This window comes from Diabrotica virgifera, chromosome 1, assembly GCF_917563875.1.
Source record: "Diabrotica virgifera virgifera chromosome 1, PGI_DIABVI_V3a".
In the NCBI taxonomy this organism is placed as follows: domain Eukaryota; kingdom Metazoa; phylum Arthropoda; class Insecta; order Coleoptera; family Chrysomelidae; genus Diabrotica; species Diabrotica virgifera.
This window is the reverse complement of record NC_065443.1, coordinates 300,696,557-300,718,656: the sequence shown is the minus strand read 5'-3', so window position 1 is coordinate 300,718,656 and position 22,100 is coordinate 300,696,557. Positions and strand designations below refer to the sequence as shown.

The 22,100-nt window shown below is 32.1% G+C and overlaps 1 protein-coding gene across 2 annotated transcripts in view; it reads left to right on the top strand.

The window, feature by feature from the left end:
* Window positions 1-22,100, top strand: part of LOC126879182 (serine/threonine-protein phosphatase rdgC) — a 736,378-nt gene that overhangs the window by 678,662 nt on the left and 35,616 nt on the right. For both annotated transcript variants that reach the window (XM_050642225.1, XM_050642224.1), the window contains 2 exons: window positions 5,042-5,122; window positions 14,572-14,757. In XM_050642225.1, coding sequence (XP_050498182.1) covers window positions 5,042-5,122; window positions 14,572-14,757 — 267 coding nt within the window. The remainder of the gene's footprint in view (window positions 1-5,041; window positions 5,123-14,571; window positions 14,758-22,100) is intronic.

Sequence of the window (22,100 nt, the reverse complement as noted above, 5' to 3'; positions counted from 1 at the left end):
TTAGTTAGTACATAGTCCTATATAATAAATATCACTCTTCCCATCCATTATTTAAACCAATAGACAGACGCCCCTTGATTTATATCCGGCTCTGTTTTCCACCCTTGGTAATAATAAATGGAACACACCACAATGACAATGATAATTCTAAAGTTCGTTGTTGAGATATGTTCACGTGCCTCTAATAATAGATCAGTAGATCAGAGCAGAATGGAAAATTTATTCGTTCTGAAACAAAAAGGTTGGTTCAAATCCTGGTAATTTATAAAGTTTTTAATGTATGACAAACTATGCATGCCAACAATACATAGGAATAATAGATCTGGATCCCGCGTACCAAAGGAGGTACAATCTGAATCAAATAACAATCTGAAAATTTGTTAATAGCTTAACAGTGTCTAGTCGGACAACCTTTGATGTATGGGAACACTGGAACAGGAAAAGTTTTAATTGTGAAACGTGATTTTAATTGTGGAACGTGTCATCCTGACAAGTTTTTGATTGTGAAAAGCAGCAGGTTGTTTTTAATTTTATTCAATAGCAAAATTTATACAATATATGAATAAATGTTTGTCCGACAAATATGTTGGGCATTTTAATAAGTCCGACTCGTAGAACATGTCAAATGCCAGGAATTATATGAGTGATAAATAGCAGTCTGATTTTTGCATGATAGTGCAGCCGATATGTGAAACAATTGTGCATTTGATGATAAAAACATATAATTTGGACCACATATACTACACATATAAAGGTTCAACTTTAAATGGGAGACCATCTCAGATTTTGCCTTTTACAAAAATTGCGCGCAATCAAAATGGCAACTATATATATACGACTAATAGCACGATAACTTTTGAAAGAAAGGTTCCATTTTAACCCAATTTGGTATATAGGTTCTTTTTTTGATGTGTAAAATTGAGGTCTTGAACCGGAAGAATCGGTTTACCAGAAGTTGTGTTAATCCTGGTTTTTTATGTAAAAATATGTTGTTTTTATTTCAATTATTTCACCCTGTATATATTAATTTTTCAAAAAGGCAATAACGCCACTGAAAAGAGCGTAAGAATATTCTTTAGGAAATATTTTTAACTTTTTAGTTATGTTAATTATCATTTAATAAATGCATAACTTATCTTCACATGTACCTATGTGCAGCAGATTCGTGCAAATATTATGAGAATTATTGTGCATTTAATGGTAGAAGAATATAATTTGGCCCACATATACTACACATACAAAGGTTCAATTTAGATATGAGGCCATCTCAGATTTTGCCTGTTACAAAAATGGCGCGCATTCAAAATGGCGACTATACATAGGTGACTATTATCACGATAACTTTTGAACGAAAAGTCCGATTTCAACCTTTGGTGTATAGGTTCTTTTTTTGATGTGTAAAATTGAGTTCTTGAACCGGAAGGATCGGTTTACCAGAAGTTGTGTTTATCCTGATTTTTTTGTAAAAATATTTTGTAAATTTTTCCAATTCTTTCACCCTGTATATGTTAACTTTTCAAAAAGGTAATACCGGCGTTGAAAAGAGCGTAAAAATATTTTTTAGGAAATATTTTGAACTCTTTAGTTATATTAATTACCATTTATAAATGCATAACGTATCTTCACATGTATGTAGGTACCTATGTGCGGCAGATTCGTGCAAATAATACCTAATATAAGAATTATTGTGCATTTAATGGTAGAAGCATATAATTTGGATCACACATACTACACATATAAAAATTCAAATTTAGATAAGAGGCCATCTCAGATTTTGTCTTTTACAAAAATGGCGGGCATTCAAAATGAATCTGCCGCCCATAGGTACATGTGCACATACGTTAGGCATTTATTAAATGGTAATTAACATAACTAAAAAGTTTAAAATATTTCCTAAAAATATATTTACACCCTTTTCAATGGCCGTATTACCTTTTTGAAAAATTTATATATACAGGGTGAAAGAATTGAAAAAGAAACAACATATTTTTACATAAAAAACCAGTAAAAACACAACTTCTGGTAAACCGATTCTTTCGATTCAAGACCTCGATCTTACTCATCAAAGAAAGAACATATATACCAAATTTAGTTGAAATCGGACGTCTCGTTCAAAAGTTATCGTGCTGTTAGTTACATATGTATAGTCGCCATTATGAATGCTCGCCATTTTTGTAAAAAGAACAAAAACTGAGATGGCCTCATATCTAAATTTGAACCTTTATGTATGTATTATATGTGGTCCTCCAAATTATGTGCTTTTACCATTAAATGCACAATAATTCTTATAATATTTGCACGAATCTGCCGCACACAGGTACATGTGAAGATACGTTATGCCTTTATTAAACGGTAATTAACATAAATAAAAAGTTCAAAATATTTCCTAAAAACTATTTTTACGCTCTTTTCAATGGTGTTATTAACTTTTTGAAAAATTAATACATACAGGGTGAAAGAATTAACAAAAAACAACATATTTTTACATAAAAAATCAGGAAAAACAAAACTTCTGGTAAACCGATTCTTCCGGTTCTAAAGCTCGATCTTACACATCAAATTAAAGATCCTACATACCAAATTTCGTTGAGATCGGATATTTCGTTCAAAAGTTATCGTGGTATTAGTCACATAGGTATAGTCGACATTTTTAATGCCTGCCATTTTTGTAAAAAGCAAAATCTGAGATGGCCTCTCATCTAATTTTGAACCTTTATACAGTAGGAAAAATGAAACAATACCCATGAACGAACATATAAAGCACGCTGTATTTTCCTGTCACCGTGTCACACAAAAAAATTGGCCAGCGCAAGTACATGTAATAATTATTATTACATGTACTTGCGCTGGGCAATTTTCTTTGTGACACGGTGACAGGAAAATACAGCGTGTTTTATATGTTCGTTCTTGGGTATTCTTTCATTTTTCCGACTGTATGTGTAGTATATGTGGTCCAAATTATATGCGTCTATCATTAAATGCACAATTTTTATAATATTTGCACGAATCTGCCGCACTATGAGAGTTTAATGAAAGGGTAAAAAATCAATTGGAAGTTCTGTCCCGCAAAATACATGGAACGTTTTCGTAGTTTGACGTTCGAAACCTGTAACCTGTTCCACAATTAAAACTTCCCTTGTTCCAGTGTTCCCGTACATCAAAGTTTGTCCGACTAGACACCGTAAGCTATTTAACAAATTTTCAGCTTATTATTAATAAACTTTTTTGTGGTACGCGTAATCCAGGCCTATAATTTTAAAAAGTTAAATTACAAAACTAGTTTTCCATTGATTTATCTATATGAATAACTCAAAAAGTCTCTAAGAAAAGTCCAACGCTAAAAAAACATTTAGTTCTGCAAATTACAAAGTATAGTATAAAAGAATACCGATAGAAATATATAGTTCAACAAAAAAATTCGAAATTATGATCTTCTCTGTTATGGAATCTACTCACGGCTAGGTTAAAGTTGTTCAGCAATAAGAACTGTGTCTTCTGGCTTATATCTGGCTTATATCTGGCTTATTTCTTCTATCACCGTAGAGGACAGAATATCGAACGAACTCCTAAAGTACGGAGGACCAGATCTGGCCAAAAAACTAGTAAAACTAATCCAAAAAATAAAATAGACCAAAACGGAATATCACAAGGATAGAGATCAAGAATCCTAATACCTCTCTTCCAAAAAGAAGACAAATCGGACCCGCAGAAATATAGAGGAATTACGAATTAACCTATTAAATACAAGACTGTGTAAAATGAATAACCAAAGTGATAACAAATAACTGATTAAAATTATAACACCAGCCGAAGAAAAACAAAGTTTTAGCTTGAGAAGTTCATGCACCGACGCTATATTTCTTATAATGAGGCAGCTTCAAGGGAAGTCATTAGAATACAACAAACCGGCATTTGTATGTTTCGTGGCCCTTAAGAAGGCAATCGACATGGTCAAATTAAAGGAAGTTATCCAATTATTGTGAGCAAGAGAGGTTTGTACTTCAAGATGGAATCAAAAGTATCAAAAATATCTACCAGAAAAACACAACACAACACTTATCTTAATCTGACGATTTCGAGTTTTTCTAAGGATAGATTACCCCCCCTTTGCGAACGCCATTGTGTTTAGAGCCCATATATGGTAGAGGTATATACAGGGTGCCAGGTTTCTTCCCATATGATAATCTGACGCGCTGGAGTTACTGCAGAAATCCCCGCTTGGGCTCCCCTAGCATAATTAGTGTAGGTTAAGTACTGTTATGACCGATTTGACTTATTAAGAAGTAGTTTTAAATTTTCATATTTATTTTAGAATATACATGACATACCGAACTAGAGTATGTATACATTGACAAGTCGTCGTCATCACAAGAAAAACTCATAACTCCATTTTCCTTAATTTTTCAGGAGAGCCTAAAAACAGTAACATTAGAAGAACATGTAACTCCAACATGGGTTCATAAAATAAAATATAAAAAACCATGTAACTCCAGCAATAATTTAAAGCAACAAAAATCCCTTTATTTTTAAATCGTACTAAAAACATTTAATACACAAATCAACTTACCTTATTTTACTTCCTTACAGATGTAAAATTAGAACTTAAAAACCTCTATTTCTCTCCAAAAAAAAACAAATCAAATCAACGGCAATAGTCACTTAACTGACTTAACAGAAAATGCGCGGGAGTTGCGTGTTTTAGTAACATAATTTTTTGACATGGGAAATACCTGCTTTTATAGTATACTGTATACATTTTAAAATTAGAAATCTACGTAAAATGACGTATTATTTGTCGGATGGCTAGAATAGGCGATTGGCTAATGGATGGTAGTAAAATCTCATTTTAAGTAAAAATTGGAGTTACGCGGTTTTCTTGTGTCGACGACGAAGTAACATATTAACACCGTAATAAATGGCCTTTGTAAACTTTGCACGAATTCCTGGACTAAGATAAACAACACAGATATCGATATTTCAACTATTCTTCGTTAGAGTACGTTTCATTATTTCATGCCACTCTGCTCTTTGTTTGTTTCAGTACGTATCATTATTGAGACCTCCATTGACTGACAGCTCAGCACCGGGTGCCGAAGTTATCGACAAACTCGAGTGGAAACAGGTAAAATGATAAGTAAATATGTACCTATATTTATAAAACTCGGGAGTGGTTTCTGAAAGCAAACAAATAAATTAAATTTCAAGGTGGTTTCCTTATTATGGGAAAAATACTATCATTTTAAGACTTTTTGTAAAATTCTTCGTTTAACGATGACATGCATACTATGTATAGTCTAGGCGCCAGAGGGGTCACCGTGTCCTTTTCAATTCTGATGGACAAACTCAACGGTTTCTTATGGATTTTTGGCTGCTGATTACGAATTTCGAGGGTGGATTTCGATCCGAGTGGTCAAAAAATTGTTATAAACAATTTAATTCTTTATAAATTGTTTATAAGGCTCTGACTCATAAACTAAAAGAGATAAAAAAGAATGTTTCAAATAAAATTTGTTCGTTAATAGAAAACGAAGAAAAAAACGTTTACTAAACTTAAATCCAACAATTATTACAACTCAAGGTATTATAAAATTGCTGCACAATGCAAATTGCAAATTGCAAAATAAGTATTTTTCGAAGCTTTATTGATCGTAACCAGGGCTGGATTTAAGGGAGGGCAGACTGGGCCCCCACATTCCGGGGGCCCCCACAAAATCCCAAACATAAAAAGTCAGCACATTATTCACATAAAATGATTTTTGTTTTATGCAAACATAATTATGTATATCAAAAATAATTTCTTATTTATCGTTATCTTGAGTTGGCACTACGCCACTGAGTATAATAACGTTGATCAAAACATTGCTTACTCCACATTTACAAAGTTTGAACTTAAATTTGAGCCAAACTTGCCTCCTACGCCGACAATAATTTATATTTGTCTTCTAAATCATATTATTCTACATCATGCATATATTTTAAATACCCTTTTTGCATGGATTGCAAAATACTCAGAACATAATCAAGTGGAATTCAGTCTTTTTTATTGAGTCATAATTTGGTTCTAAGTTTGACCTTAAATTATCCCGTTGACATAAATTTTGGCATAAGCAAATCTGAAAATCTGACACTAAACCACTCATTTGTTTTGTGACTTTGAGCTACTTGCAGAAAGAATAATAATTGTCAGCTGTAATACTATTTACGATAATCTAGTAAAACAGCAATATTACTCACCACTCACCTGTTTGTATTATTTCGTACTGTTACCCCTGTTGAAAAAGGTAAGTTTTTACTTTATTTTTGTGATAGCCTAGAAGTTTCATATCTAGTATTTGGAGGGTTGGAGACTTTAAAATATAAAAATTTAAATAAAGTCATGCTACTCATACAAACATGGTCAGGCCAGGCCGGAAAATATTCAGGTTGTACACTGGATTATTAACTTTTAAATAATTGGGATACAAGTTTAAATGCTAATTTCTAAAATCATTCAAAAGGTGCGTATTAAATAAAATTGTGCTGTGTGCTGTCATTGTTACTGGTACCTATAATAGTCCATTGACTTACGGTTTTTTCTGAAAATTTTCTGAAAAAAAGTAAATTTTGCCGATTTGTGCTTTTGCCCTAGAGGTGAGTTTCACCCCTCCTCGGGTGTGAAAAAATAAGTTCAAAATAGGTCCGGAAATGGATAAACTGACGAATTATAAGCAACTTTTGTTCTATAGCATTTTTTCACGAAGTTAATACTTATGCATTGTTATTATTTTAGTTATTCATCATCATCAGTAGCTCGACAATCATTTTCGGTCCTGGCTTGTTCTAGGATTTTCCGCCATTCTGTTTTGTTCCTTGCTTTGTTTTTCAGTTGGTAATCTTAAGTGTTTTCAGATCTTGTTCCACTTGTTCCATGTATCTAAGTTTGGTTCTTTCCTTTGATCTTCTCCCTACTGGTGTCTGCCTCATTATATGTTTTGGTGTTTCAGTCTTCAACATCCGTTCAACATGGCCCATCCAGTGCAGACGTCTGATCTTTATGGATGTTATGACGTCGGGTTCGTTGTATGCTGCGTAAGGGGGTGGTTTCTCTGGTATCCGTTTGATGCAGTATAATTCCATCATTTATAGTGGATCTCTGTTTTTTTTAACTTTTCTTTGAATAAGTCAGTTATTATTTCAGTTATTTGCAGTAAATTTGCGAGTAAATATGTTCATTTTTCAACAAACAAAACACGTTTTTAGACGGTTTTTTGCAAATGACTAAAAAAGTAAGTATTTTATCGAAAAAATATTCTTCTCAAAAATATAAGTATAGCTTATAAATAAGTGAACAAAATGGTGTATGTATGAATTCTAGAAAGCAAGTCCAGCCTTGCTGTCTCTAACTACAGTGGAGAGTGATCATTCTCAAAACTAAAGTTAATTAAAGATCGCCTTCGGTCTATGATGGGCCAAAAGCGTTTCATCTCTCTATAATGAGCATTAAACACGATGTCTTAAAGGAACTAAATATATATGTCAGACATAATTAAGGAATTTTCAATTCAAATATCTAAAAAATACCCAGACCTTAACCATACATTTTACAATACTTATTTATAATATTTTACGGTAACATGTTACACCTCTTGTATTTTTTTATTTAAAAATATATTTATAAATGTAGATCAATATTTTTTTTTATTTTTAAAAGGGAAAACTCTATACTTGGCTGTATACCATAGTTATAACAACATTTTTTTAATGGTAGGAGGTAGGGTCCCACACCAATTCTGCCCAGGGGCCCCACTACCTTAAATCCGGCTCTGTTCGTAACTCGGCTTTTACGCATGCAAATGAGCCTTAGAAGGTCCCATTTTAAAGCTCCATTAATAGGCTTCCAAACAAAGTTTGTTATATTACTTTATCTTTATTTGATTTAAAGTTATACCCGTTTGAAGTTATAATTTTCTTTAAAAAATTTTACATTAATTTGTTTATAATGGTTTCAAGTAAATTTGAGCTGTAAACATTTATACTTTAATTAACAATAATGAAAGAAGAACTCAAAAGGAATAATTTGAGCTTAATAAAATGTTCGTAAGTTTATTTTTGGCAAGATATCGATATTTTAATGGCACGCTATGAGGCGCAATATCGGCTCACAGTCAAGTATTTTTCGACGCTTTATCGATCGTAACTCGGCTTCGACGCATACAAATGAGCCAATATGTGATACCCATATAAAATAGATCGAGTTATTTTGCAGCATCATCATTGCATATAAAACGAGCATTTAAGTTGTGGCGGCATACACACAATTGACGTGCCTTGATGATGCTGCAAAAGAACTAGATCCACTTTATGTGGATATTATCCACTATCCACTGGATATCTATATGATATAGATTATATCGATATCATATAGATAATTAGACTCTGAAGCCCCAGAAAGTTTTAGTTTTACTGTCTAAGGTAGTGTCGCCAAATAAGGCCAGTGTCTTAATTAGGCCAATTGCAAATATTTTCTTAAATATAGATATTATATATAAGAGGTCACCGTAAATGTCTTTCTCAGTCAAAATCGTCTACGCCATTCAGTCGGTAGTATCACATAGCAGCGCCAAGTAGACTAGACACGTGTTTGTTACGGTGCGGAAGTTCGTTTATAAATTTTAGGTAAGTTATAAAATTACTAAAATGGTACTTAATGAATATAAGCCAATTATTTTTTCTTTGTAAAGCGATAGTAAATTAATACTTTTTAAGGAACTGGAACTGTTTTTTCTCTATATTGCTTCTTATTATTTTTTTTATGTTAAATATTAAAAAAGTAGACAGTGTCCTAATAAAGCCAATTGTCCTAGATGTGTGTAAATGTGCGATATGTGTGCTTAATGTATTGACAAATTTTTGTTTTTAATATGAATAAAAGATTCTTTCACTAAATTTTATATTTGTTCTTTAATTCTTAGGTTTAAAATTTATTATCCACCTCAATTTGCGTAAAAAATAAAACTGGCCTTATTAAGCTACCAGTTCCTAATAAGGCCAAATATTCCAGATTTATTCAATGTTAAAATTTTATATTTCTTTATTTATTTAGTAAGTATTTTATCCTGAAATTCGATAGCTAAAATGTTAGGCAATACGTATACAAGAGTTTTCCCCCATATTGTTCCTGAGTAAAATATTACAGATATTTAAACCTTAACGTGGCCTTAATTGGCGACCTTACCTACAAGAACAGACTTAGTACCACCGTGTAACTGTAAAAATTGCTGTAAGAACTTATGCAGATGTAAAAAAGCTTAGATTCCCTGTATATCTCGATTCAGATGCATGAAACAAAAAGTTTGTAAAAATAGTATTAATAAATAATATCAACTTACTTTTTAGTTCTATTTCTGAAATATTAGTTTTTAATGTTTTTTTTTCTCATTTAATACAAAAAATAGAAGACAAAGTAAATAGAATGAAAGATGATACGAGGTAGAGTATGATGATTTAATTATAAGAATTATATGATAAAATTTTATTAGGATCTTCAAAAATGAAAAACGAAGATAACGTATATATACATAGAAATTATAATTTGCATCGAGAAGATAGCGCGTGAACCTTTACGCGGTGAGCCGATCTTGAGCCTCAGAGCGCACTGTTAAAATATCGATATCTTGGCGAAAAATAAACTTACAAACATTTTCGTAAGCGCAAAATTTTCCATTTGAGTTCTTCTATCATTATTATTAATTAAAATATACATGTTTACAGCTTAAATTTGCTTTAAACCCTTATAAACAAATTAATGTAAAATTTTATTAAGAAAATTATTATTTCAAATGAGTATAACTTTAAAACAAATGAAGATCAAGTAATTTAACCAACTCTGTTTGGAAACCTATTAATGAAGCTTTAAAATGAGATCTTCTAAGGCTCATTTGCATGCGTAGAAGCCGAGTTACGATCAATAAAGCTTCGAAAAATACTTATTTTGCAATTTGCAATTTGCATTGTGCACTGATTTTACAATATCTTGAGTTCTAATTGTTGGATTTAAGTTTAGTAAACGTTTTTTCTTCGTTTTTTATTAAGGAACTTTTATTTGAAACATTCTTTTTTATCTCTTTTAGTTTATGAGCCAGAGCCCTATAAACAATTTATAAACAATTAAATTGTTTATAACAATTTTTTGACTACTCGGATCGAAATCCACCCTCAAAATTCGTAATGAGCAGCTACAAATCCATAAGAAACCGTTGAGTTTGTCCATCAGAATTAAAAAGGACACGGTGACCTCTCTATTTGGCGCCTAGACTAGTATCAAATTTTTAGATGTTATATTGTTTTATTTCAATATTCTGGAAATATTGTAGTAATCTAAGATCCTACTGGATTATCTACGTTCATAACGTAGTTAACTAAAATCACATTTTTATATAAATTTAAGAATAGTAAAATGCATTGGTAGCAAAAATGTTGACAGTCATAAAGTGACCGCAAACAGTTTTAATTAAATTAATAGTAATTCATTTTTGGAAAAATATCGTTTATGACGTAGATGCATGTTTTTTTCTATAAAATTAAAGCAAATTTTTTAATTTTTTTTTCTGATACGATGATATAAGGTTGGCTGTGAAAAAATGATCGCAAATCAGGGTTGCCAGCTATTAAAAACGCGAGCTTTCAGCATAAATATAATAAGGAATAGATAAGGTAAGGTATGGGCCGCTCTGTGTATCGAGGTGTAACGTCAATATCAAGGACGTCATTGGTCAATATTGACTGTGAATGGTCGGGCCATCTTTGTCTGTCATATGAGCAGGATCCCTCAGTAAAAAAATAGATCCTAAACCACCCATCGACTGCACGCGCGTTACGCTTTTTTGCTCAGTATGCCTTGTGTACCCTTAATATTAGTACATTATTTCACGGTTTTTGCTCTAAATTTTAAAGAACTGCTTGGATTGACATGAAATTTGGCATACGCATAGCTTACATGTCAAAGAAAAAAAGTGATATTGTGCCGATGTGTGCTTTTGCCCTGGGGGTGACTTAAAAATATATGTCCAAAATAAGTCAGGAAATGGATAAACTGTCTAATTTTAAGTAACTTTTGTTCTATAGAGCTTTTTCGCCCAGTCAACACTTTTCGAGTTATTTGCGAGTGAATATGTTCATTTTTCAACAAAATAACTACATTTTTAGACGGTTTTTCGCAAATAACTCAAAAAGTAAGTATTTTGTCGAAAAAAACGTTCTTAGCAAAAATGTATCCTGTAAAAAAGTAAAAAAAAATGGTGTACACCTGAGGTCTCTGGACCTCGTAGAACCAGAGTTATAGCCAATGAAAAATAGGTGCATATTCGCCAAATTTCAAATAGAATATTTCGACATGAAATATCACAAAAATTAAGCACTATTTGGGGAAAATTAATTAAAACTTTTTTAAAGTGCTCAAAAAAGCTTTATTTCTGTTTTTATAAAAAGTTTCTAGCATCAAACTTAAGCAAGTTACACTCAAAATAAAGTTGGTCCGTTTTGTTTTGGCAAAAAAAAATCGGGAATACCACCCCCTAATTAGCAACTTAAATGAAATTAATCGTTACCGCTCCACAAATTATTTTACTTATAGGTCTGGATCCCGCGTATGAAAAAAAAGTTGATTAATAGCAAGCTGAAAATTTGTTAGTAGCTTAAGGGTGTCTAGTTGGATAAACATTGATATATGGGAACACTGGAACAGGGACAGTTTTAATTGTGGAACAGGTTAAAAATTTGGAACGGTCACACCACGAGAACGGCACATTTATTTTGTCCGACAGAGCAGACTTAAACTCTCCGAACAGAGATTAAACTCTCATGCAAAAATCAGACTCCTATTTACAACCTGTCATAATTCCTGTCATTTGACATATTCTACATGTTCCACTCATTAAAACGCCCATTTGGTGATAAATAGCAGTCTGATTTTTGCATGAGAGTTTAATCTCTGTTCGGAGAGTTTAAGTCTGTTCTGTCGGACAAAATAAATGTGCCGTTTTCGTGGTGTAACCGTTCCAAATTTTTAACCTGTTCCACAATTAAAACTGCCCCTGTTCCAGTGTTCCCATATATCAAAGTTTGTTCGACTACACACCCTTAAGCTACTAACAAATTTTCAGCTTGCTATTAATCAACTTTTTTTTCATACGCGGGATCCAGACCTATTATGTTGTGTTTATAAATTATGATCTGTAAGTTTCATCGATTCAAGGTGCTTATTTTTGAAAAAAATTGGTTTTAAAGTAAAATTTTTAAAAATTTTAATTTTGAAAAATATCTTTTTTTCAAAATAACTTAAAAATTGTTAGAGATACCAAAAATCTCTAAAAACAAAAAAAAAGTTAGCATTGCTTTTCTGAATATCCTGTATTTTTTGTTTTTCTGTAAGACAAAAATTGATTAAGATTTGGTGTTTCTAAATTTGCATACATTCGTGATCAGTGACCCGTTCGACCCCTTTTAACTACAGCCCTTTCAAAAATAAGGACTTTGAACCGATGAAACCTACAGATCATATAAACAATACATACACGAGTCAAAAAACTTGTGAAGTCGTAACGATTAAGTTCATTTAAGATACTAATTAGGGGGTGATTTTCTCGATTTTTTTACCAAAACAAAAAGGACTAACTATATTTTGAGCGTAACTTGTTTACTTTTGATGCTAGAAATTTTTTTTATAAAACAAAAATGAAGCTTTTTTTAAACACTTTAAGTAAGTTGTAATGAGTTTTCCCCGAAATGTGCTTCATTTTTGGTTATTTCACGTTAAAATTCCATTTGGAATTTGACGAATATGAACCTATTTTTCATTAGACATAACTCTGCTTCTACTAGGTTTAGAGACATGGTATATACACCATTTTTTTAAAATTTACAGGCTTTATTTTTGCTAAGAATGTTTTTTTCGACAAAATACTTACTTTTTGAGTTATTTGCGAAAAACCGTCTAAAGCACGGTTATTTTGTTGAAAAAATGAACGTATTCACTGGCAAATATCTCGAAAAGTATTGACTTAATGAAAAAACTCTATGGAACAAAAGTTACTTAGAATTAGTCAGTTTATCCATTTCCGGACTTATTTGAACGTATATTTTTTCACCTCCAAGAGGGGGTGAAAACCACCCCCAGGGCAAAAGCACACATCGGCACAATATCACTTTTTTTCTTTGACTTGTTAGCTATGTGTGTACCAAATTTCATGTCAATCAAAGCGGTTCTTTAAAATTTAGAGGTTTTGCAATATTTTACCGTTAAAGAACGTACTATATTATGTCTATGGGTATCAGAGATAAAGAAGTGAAGAGAGCGTGCAAAGCCACAAAGTGACAAGATTTGATAGCGAATGCGAGTTGTTATAGCAGTCATCCTTTTTATCTCTGATACCAGTGATACCTCTCGTTTTTAACAGCTGGCAACCATCCTGATTTGCAGATGATAACAGCAGAAATGCTCAAATAAACAAAAGAATTCAGAATAAAATTTCTTCACCTACTCTGCAATCAAAGATCTGCAAATTATATGTCTATGAATTCTAACAGATTCAGAGATCTAAATTAATAACAGTTGGGACTAGAAATGCATAGATATTAGAGATAAATATATTTGAAAAAAAAAACTTATTTCAAAGCCTAAATTGTCATTTTCACTATCAAGCCAAGAAATTTTCATTTTTTACTTGATCTTTGTCTGTCAGATTTTCGGTCTATCACTAAGCAGGTCTAGTTATATTCGCCTGTCATACGCAAGTAATCACACAGTAAAGAGAGATAGATGGTCCACCGATGGACTGCTCCGGTTTACACTATTTTGCTGAGGATGCCTTCTTCTTCGCGTGCCATATCAGAATTATCCGACGTTGACGATCACCATGGAGAAGGCTTCTCGATCTTCTGCAATATGGAATAATTGTCCAGCATTTGGTGTCTGAGTCCATTCTCGAATGTTTTTTAAACAAGAAACTTGTTTTCTTGCTACACCTCTACGGCCCTCTATTTTGCCTTTAAGGATCAGTTGTAATATTTTATATCGACTTCCCCTCACTATATGTCCCAGATAAGACATTTTTCGATGTTTAACAGTCTTTAGCAGTTCTCTATCTTTGTTGACCCTCCTTAGTGCTTCTTCATTAGTTTTTCTGGCTGTCCAGGGTACTTCAGTATACGTCTATGAATCCACATTTCCAATGCTTCAATTCTGTTCATGATCGATACTTTTAGAGTTCATACTTCTGCACTATAATAAAGTACGAACCAAACATAGCACTTAACCATTCTTTGTCTTAGTTCTAAACTGAGATGATTATTGCAAAGAAATCACTTACTTTTCGCACACCCGGTATATTCATATTTGCATAAGTTTATTCACAGAAGCACAGAAACTTTCCAACTCTCTTTCTCCAACACAACTAAAATATGAGCCTACGCCACCCTTAATTCCCAATTATACCTTCCCAATCCAATAAATTTGCACAAAAACCTCGCGCACAACTCCACACCTACACAAGAATTGCCCGACCCTGGTATAAATTATCCCGAAATATTTTGCAGGTGTTCGACATCCTGTGGTCCGATCCCCAGGAAAACAGAGGATGTATCCCGAACAGTCTCAGAGGAGCTGGCACCTACTTCGGGCCGGATGTTACGAAAAAGTTCCTGGCGGAAAATAAGCTCCAGTATATCGTTAGATCTCATGAATGCAAACCGGACGGGTATGAGGTGTGCCACAATAACTCCGTAAGTAGTACTTAGTTTTGTATGCCAATTGTGTGTTGTTTTCAATGTTTCGAAACATTTCTCTAAAAATTTGCAACAAAAAAAATGTTGAGGTATACAGGGTGTTTAGTAAAGAATGGGCCATAGCCTAACCTTAGATTCCTGAGCTTAAAATAGGTCGATTTAAGCTAATTTACCTTAGTACGAAAGTTGATAATAACCGAAATACAGGGTATCGAAGTTAAACTTTTATTTTATTTATTCTTAAATATTTCCTGACAGGCATGGGATAACAACACAAAATTTGGTAAGCGGGGGTTTTTGGGACGACAAATCTAAATTCTTCACTTTGAACTATTTTATACCGCAGTCTTCTGCGGTATAAAATAGTTTAAATGACCCGTGACGTCACATATCTTTATTATATAGTTATGATTATGATTATATTTAGATATATTCTTCTTCTCCTTCTTTAGTTTATTGGCCTCCACCTACTTGGGTATTTGGCTAGCTCATCGTCTCGGAAGAAGGGAAAATATTTATATTCTAATGACATTTGAAGGGTTAAGGGAAAAAACAAGGAATGTCACGTTATCTTTGTTTTGAGAAAATAGGAAATTTAATGTTTGTGACTACATATCTTTAAACCATTGCACTGAAGAAATAATATTTATGTTTATTTAGTAAACTTAAAGTACATTGTATTTAATACACAAACACATTTCAACCAAATTTTTATAGAACAGAGATAAAAAAATTAAAAAGTAGCTAACTACAAATAAAATCTGAAAAAAACAAGGACTGTCCAAACACCACGTTATATTTTACGTTACAAACATTAGTTGCACCAGCTGATAGAAAGGCTGAAAACAAAATTATGACAATAATAATGGCAATAAAAATTATAACAAAAGGAAATACATTATTTTTTTTTATTGTTTAATGCAATGGTCGCCTGATTTTTTTGACTTTTTGAGAGCAGCCTTTTTAAAATTATAGAATGTCTGTGTCTTACGTTTGTGTAACTCATTTTAAATTATTAATTTGCGAATTTCTGCAGCAACCTTATCATAATTTAATGATTTTAATTTCGCCTAGAATTCATCACACGCTGAACATGTGTCTGATCTTGGGTAACCAAAGGGCAAACGAAATTTGCTGATAATATGTAACGTAAGAAACTTTAATGTTCAAACTCTCTGGTAAATACTTTTTCTTAGATTCGTGTAAACTGTAATAGAATATTCTAGTTTTAAAAGACTTTATGTGGTTATATACTGCTTCACGCGATTTTGGGTGCAAGTTTCTATGCTGGGAACCATGCTTACCACGTTTTGTCTTGTCCAGAAGTTCCTGTAGCTTTTAAATTTTTTTGTATGTGTTCAATTTTGCCCTTAGTTACACCATGTATTGACATGAATGCTTTAAAACACACATTAAGTTCTTGAGAAACTCCATTAGGCTTAATTCTAACTTTATAGGCCGTGCCGTTTCTAACACTTGCCGTTTCTTAGGCTTTTGAGCTATGGCTGTACAGAAGGATCCTGAAGATACCATGCACAGACAAAGTCACCAATGAAGAAGTATTACAGCTACGGAGGATGAACACAACCGCAGATTTAGTCAACATCGTGAAGGGCCGTACTTAGGACTTGAGAAATCAAGGCAGATACGAGCTACTCCAATGCAGTTTACAAGGTAAAATTGAAGGAAACAGGGCCCAGAACGAAGAAGAATAGTCTGCCTTGCTAACATGAGAGTATGGTGTAGAAAGATATCAACACACCTATTCCGTATAGCAACCAACAAAGTCATCATAGCCAGAAGTATCACCAACGTTCGGATGGACTGGCACTCTAAGAAGAAGAAGAACTTTCTAACAAACATAAACAAAGGAAACTAAACGATTAAACTCGCAATAAAAACGTAGCTAATTTTTGTTTTTGTTCAAGTGGACTCTCCTTGTTTTTATCTTTCACGCGTGGACATTTCCAGTTTTTTTCCTTCGCAGTACTATTTTAAACAGGCATATTTATCGGACGGTCCAAGTTATTATCTACCACTCTACTGTAAATAGTAAATACATAAAATATCTGTTAGAAAGTATCAATATCTCAATTTCTCATAAAATGTGACATTCCCTGTTTTTTCCTTCACCCTTCATTTATCGTATGTCATTGTAATATATATACCAGTTTGTTGAGATTGGAGTTTGATACAGTTTTTGAAGGAAAGGAAAGAAGGTTTACTATGGAAAATAAAACCATTTTGTAAAAGTACAAGTTTTCTATGAATAGTTCAAACGATCAAAAACACTTGTGACGTCACATAACTGTATTTTCTACTGACGTTTGTAATGTCTAATTTAAAATTATATACAATTTTGTTTACTTTTTTGGTGCAGAATGTAAACGTATAACCGGATGACGTCACGACGCGTTTTGGGCTGACTGGTATAATTTGAATTTTTAATCGTCTTTAGGGGCCAAAGTAAAGACAAAAAAAACTTTTTATCTTTGATACATTACATGTTTTAAAAGTGCGGCAGATTCGTGCAAATATTATAAGAATTGCACATTTATGCGCGATTTCACCAACGATACCTAAATATTTAAGAATTACCTAAGGGAGTTTAGGTACTTCCTAACTCTAAAACGGATTTCACCATACGATAATTATTGCGTAAACCGCTTAAGCATTACCTTTCGGTAGGATACGTTTTTCGATCTCCCTAAACTTTAGGTATTACTTATCGTTGACAGTCAGGTTATATTTTTACAATTTTGACTAATGTACTTGTGACGTTTGTCAATAATTTGCTTTTTACCTTAATTTTTCTGTTATTCTGTAATATTAGGTATATTAGTTGTAATTGTGTATTTTATTTTATATTAATAATATTATGTGTTGGAAAATATAGAAAATCATTTAGAGTTTTTTACAGGTCTATTGACAAAATTATGTAGTCTACCTACTACCTAAGAAACTAGTGTTGTGTTTCAAAAACCCATTCATGATATCACTAAAAGTGTGTCATTAACAATTAATAATAAAAGAAGCAATTTTCAACATATCATTTATTTTAAAATGATTTCATTAATGACAATTCAACTAACTTCCATTTTTCGTCATACCTATGTGAAATTTACAACTCTTTTCTTTTCCTCCATTTCCCTGTACAAATAACATACAAAACTTAATTCACAAATAACTATGTACTAAATAAAACAACTAAACAGTACAAAACTGAATAAAACCAACTTGGCAAACAGACAATAATGACAAATAATCGAAAAAGTAATGTAATGTCATCGGTTTCTTCTTTTTATTTATCAAAAATAGTTCAAACGTACCCGAATTAATACCTAGGAAAAAATTTCCTAGATAAGCAGTTCTTTTAGTTGTGAAACGCTATTGTTCTTAAGGATAGACTTAGGAAGTGCCTATCGATAAGAATTAAATAAGGCAACTGTTTAGGTATCGTTGGTGAAATCGGGCATTAATGATACAAGCATATAATTTGGTCCACATATACCGCACATATAAAGGTTCAAATTTAGATATGAGGCCATCTCAGATTTTGCCTTTTACAAAAATGGCGGTCATTCAAAATGGGCGACTATACATATATGACTAATAGCACGATATCTTTTGAATGAAAAGTCCGATTTCAACCAAATTTGGTACAGAGGTTCTTTTTGTGATTTACAAGATCGATGTCGTGAACTGGAGGAATCGGTTTACCAGAAGTTGTGTTTTTCCTGGTTTTTTATGTAAAACTATTTTATATTATGTAAATAATATATTCGTAATTTTTTCACCCTGTATATATTAATTTTTCAAAATGGTAATACCACCACTGAAAAGGGCGTAAGAATATGTTTTAGGAAATATTTTGGACTTTTTAGTTATGCTAATTACCATTTAATAAATGCATAACGTATCTTTACATGTACCTATGTGTGGCAGATTCTTGCAAATATTATAAGAATTATTGTGCATTTAATGGTAGAAGCATATAATTTGGACCACATATACTACACATACAAAAGTTCAAATTTAGACATAAGGCCATCTCAGATTTTGCCTTTTACAAAAATGGCGAGCATTCAAAATGGCTACTATACATATGTGACTAATAGCACGATAACTTTTGAACGAAAAGTCCGATTTCAGCCAAATTTGGCATTAAGGCTCTTTTTTTGATGAATAAGATCGAGGTCTTGAACCGGAAGGGTCGGTTTGCCAGAATTTGTGGTTTTGCTGTTTTTTATGTAAAAATATGTTGTTATTTTTTTCAACTCTTTCACCCTGTATATATTAATTTTTCAAAAAAAAGTAATACCGTCATTAAAAAGAGTGTAAAAATATTTTTTAGGAAAGATTTTGAACTTTTTAGTTATGTTAATTACCATTTAATAAATGCATAACGTATCTTCACATGTACCTATGTGCGGCAGATTCATTTTGAATACCCGCTATTTTTATAAAAGACAAAATCTGAGATGGTCTCATATCTAAATTTGAATCTTTGTATGTGTAGTGTGTGTGGTCCAAATTATATGCTTTTACCATTAAATGCACAATAATTCTTATATTATTTTCACGAATCTGCCGTACATAGGTTCATAGGTACATGTGCATACGTTATGCATCTATTAATTGGTAATTAACATAACCAAAAAGTTCAAAATGTTTCCTAGAAAACTATTTTACGTTCTTTTCAACGCCGTTATTAACTTTAAAAAAAATTAATATATACAGGGTGAAAGAATCGGTAAAAAAACAACATGTTTTTACATAAAAATCAGGAAAAACACAACTTCTGGTAAATCGATTCTTGCGGTATAAGACCTTGGTCTTACACATCAAAAAAATAACCTATACAGGGTGTCCCAGACTAATTTAGCCACGCTATATCTGTTAAACGAATAGAGATTTTCGAATGCGACAAAAAGTGGTCTATTCTACTTGTAATACACTTTAATATGGCGTAAAAAAAAATCATCCCCTAAATATTCATCCCTTAGTTACAACCCCTAACTTTAATTTTTTTAATAGCACCCTGTATATTTTTTTACAGTTTTGGATGTGGTCTTCTATCGTCTATTCAACACATTTTTTGAAAATAAAATCTGTTCGTAAATAACCAAGATAACATCAGTTTAGTTTTGTTAATTATGTGTCCCAGACTAATTTATCCAGGCTATATTTCTTAGGGCCAATTTCTCATATCGAGTTCAACTCCAGTTTAACCTGAACTTTTAGTGAACGTCAGTTTAAAGTCAAAATCGTCTTTCTCAATTCACGTTCAACCGATAGCAGTTTAAATTACGATCAACCTGAACGCTGGAATTCGGCCGTTCAAAGATTTCAGAACCCAGATCAGATCATTTCATGGATTACGCATGCGTTATATTAACACGAAACGCTGTCATAATATAAAAATATCCTATTTTATTATATTAAGCCTAACGATAAACGATAACATTATTTTTGTTTTTATAACATTTATTTATAATTATTAAAATGACTATTTGGCTATAAATACTTAAATTTAACTTTATTCAAAAACAGCATAAAAATGATCGTACAAAATGGCGATAGTTTTTTACCTTTTGCCATCTATTGGCATTTCTCGAAAGCTGAAGAACGTGCACTCGCAATGAGAAACGCATTCCAAACAAAACCGCAGTTCACCCGTGAACCTGGTTCAACTGAACCGTAGATTAAAGCAGGTATGAGAAATCGACCCTTAAACGAATAGAGATTTTCGAATGGGACAAAAACTGATCTATTACATTTGTAATACACTTTAATATGGCGTAGAAAAAAAATATCCCCTAAATATTCATCCCTTAGTTACAACCCCTAACTTTATTTATTTTAAATAGCACCCTGTAAGTTAGGGATGAATATTTATTGGATGAATTTTTTCTACGCCATATGAAAGTGTATTACAAATGAAATAGATCAGTTTTTGTCTCATTCGAAAATCTCTATTCGTTTAAGAAATACAGCCTGGATAAATTAGTCTGGGACAAACAATTAACAAAAATGAACTGATAGTTTCTTCGTTATTTACGAACCGATTTTATTTTCAAAAAATGTGTCGAATAGACGATAAAAGACCACACTCAAAATTATTAAAAAATATACAGGGTGCTATTAAAAAAATTAAAGTTAGGGGTTGTAACTAAGGGATGAATATTTAGGGGATGATTTTTTTCTACGCCATATTAAAGTGTATTACAAGTAGAATATATCAGTTTTTGTCCCATTCGAAAATCTCTATTCGTTGAAGAGATATAGCGTGGCTAAATTAGTCTGGGACACTCTGTATATCAAATTTGGTTGAAATCGGACTTTATGTTCAAAAGTTATCGTGGTATTAGTCACATATGTAAAGTCGCCAATTTGAATGCCCGCCATTTTTGTAAAAGGTAAAATCTGAGATGGCCTTATATCTAGATTTGAACCTTGATGTGTGTAGTATATGTGGTTCAAATTATATGCTTCTACCATTAAATGCACAATAATTCGTATAATATTTCCACGAATCGGCCACACATAGGGTACATGTGAAGATACGTTATGCATTTATTAAATGGTAATTAACATAACTAAAAAGTTCAAACTATTTTCTACAAAATATTTTTACGTTTTTTTCAATTGCGATATTACCTTTTTGAAAAATTATATATACAGAAGGAAAAAATTGAAAAAAAAAACATATTTTTACATAAACAACTAGTAAAAATACAATTTCTGGTAAACCGATTCTTCTGGTTCACCACATCCATCTTGTAAATAAAAAAAGAACCTATATACCAAATTTCGTTGAAATCGGACCTTTCGTTCAAAAGTTATGGTACTATTAAACACATATGTATAGTCGCCATTTTGAATGCCCGCCATTTTTGTAAAATTCAAAATCTGAGATGGCCTCATATCTAAATTTGAACCTTTATATGTGTAGTATATGTGGTCCAAATTATATGCTTGTATCATTAAATGTGCAATTGTTTCACTTATCGGCCGCACTATAAATTATGTTCTGTTGTGATTTATAACTTTTTTTCGAATTTAAAATTTTATGCAAGTTCCCTATTCCCTTTGCGTCTAAACTTTCTTCTTAAGCAAAGCAATTTTATTTACGGAGTTTGTATTGAAATCCAGACTATCTCAACTTTAAAATTTCTACACTCAATTTAACTAATTATTTACAAACTAACAACGAAAGAATTTAAATGGAGATATTATAAAAAGTTTTCGTAATATAATATTTAAATTATGTAGTCCCACGAACTTTAACTGGAGTACAAACAAACTTCACGGTTGACAACTTCGTTCAAAACGGAATC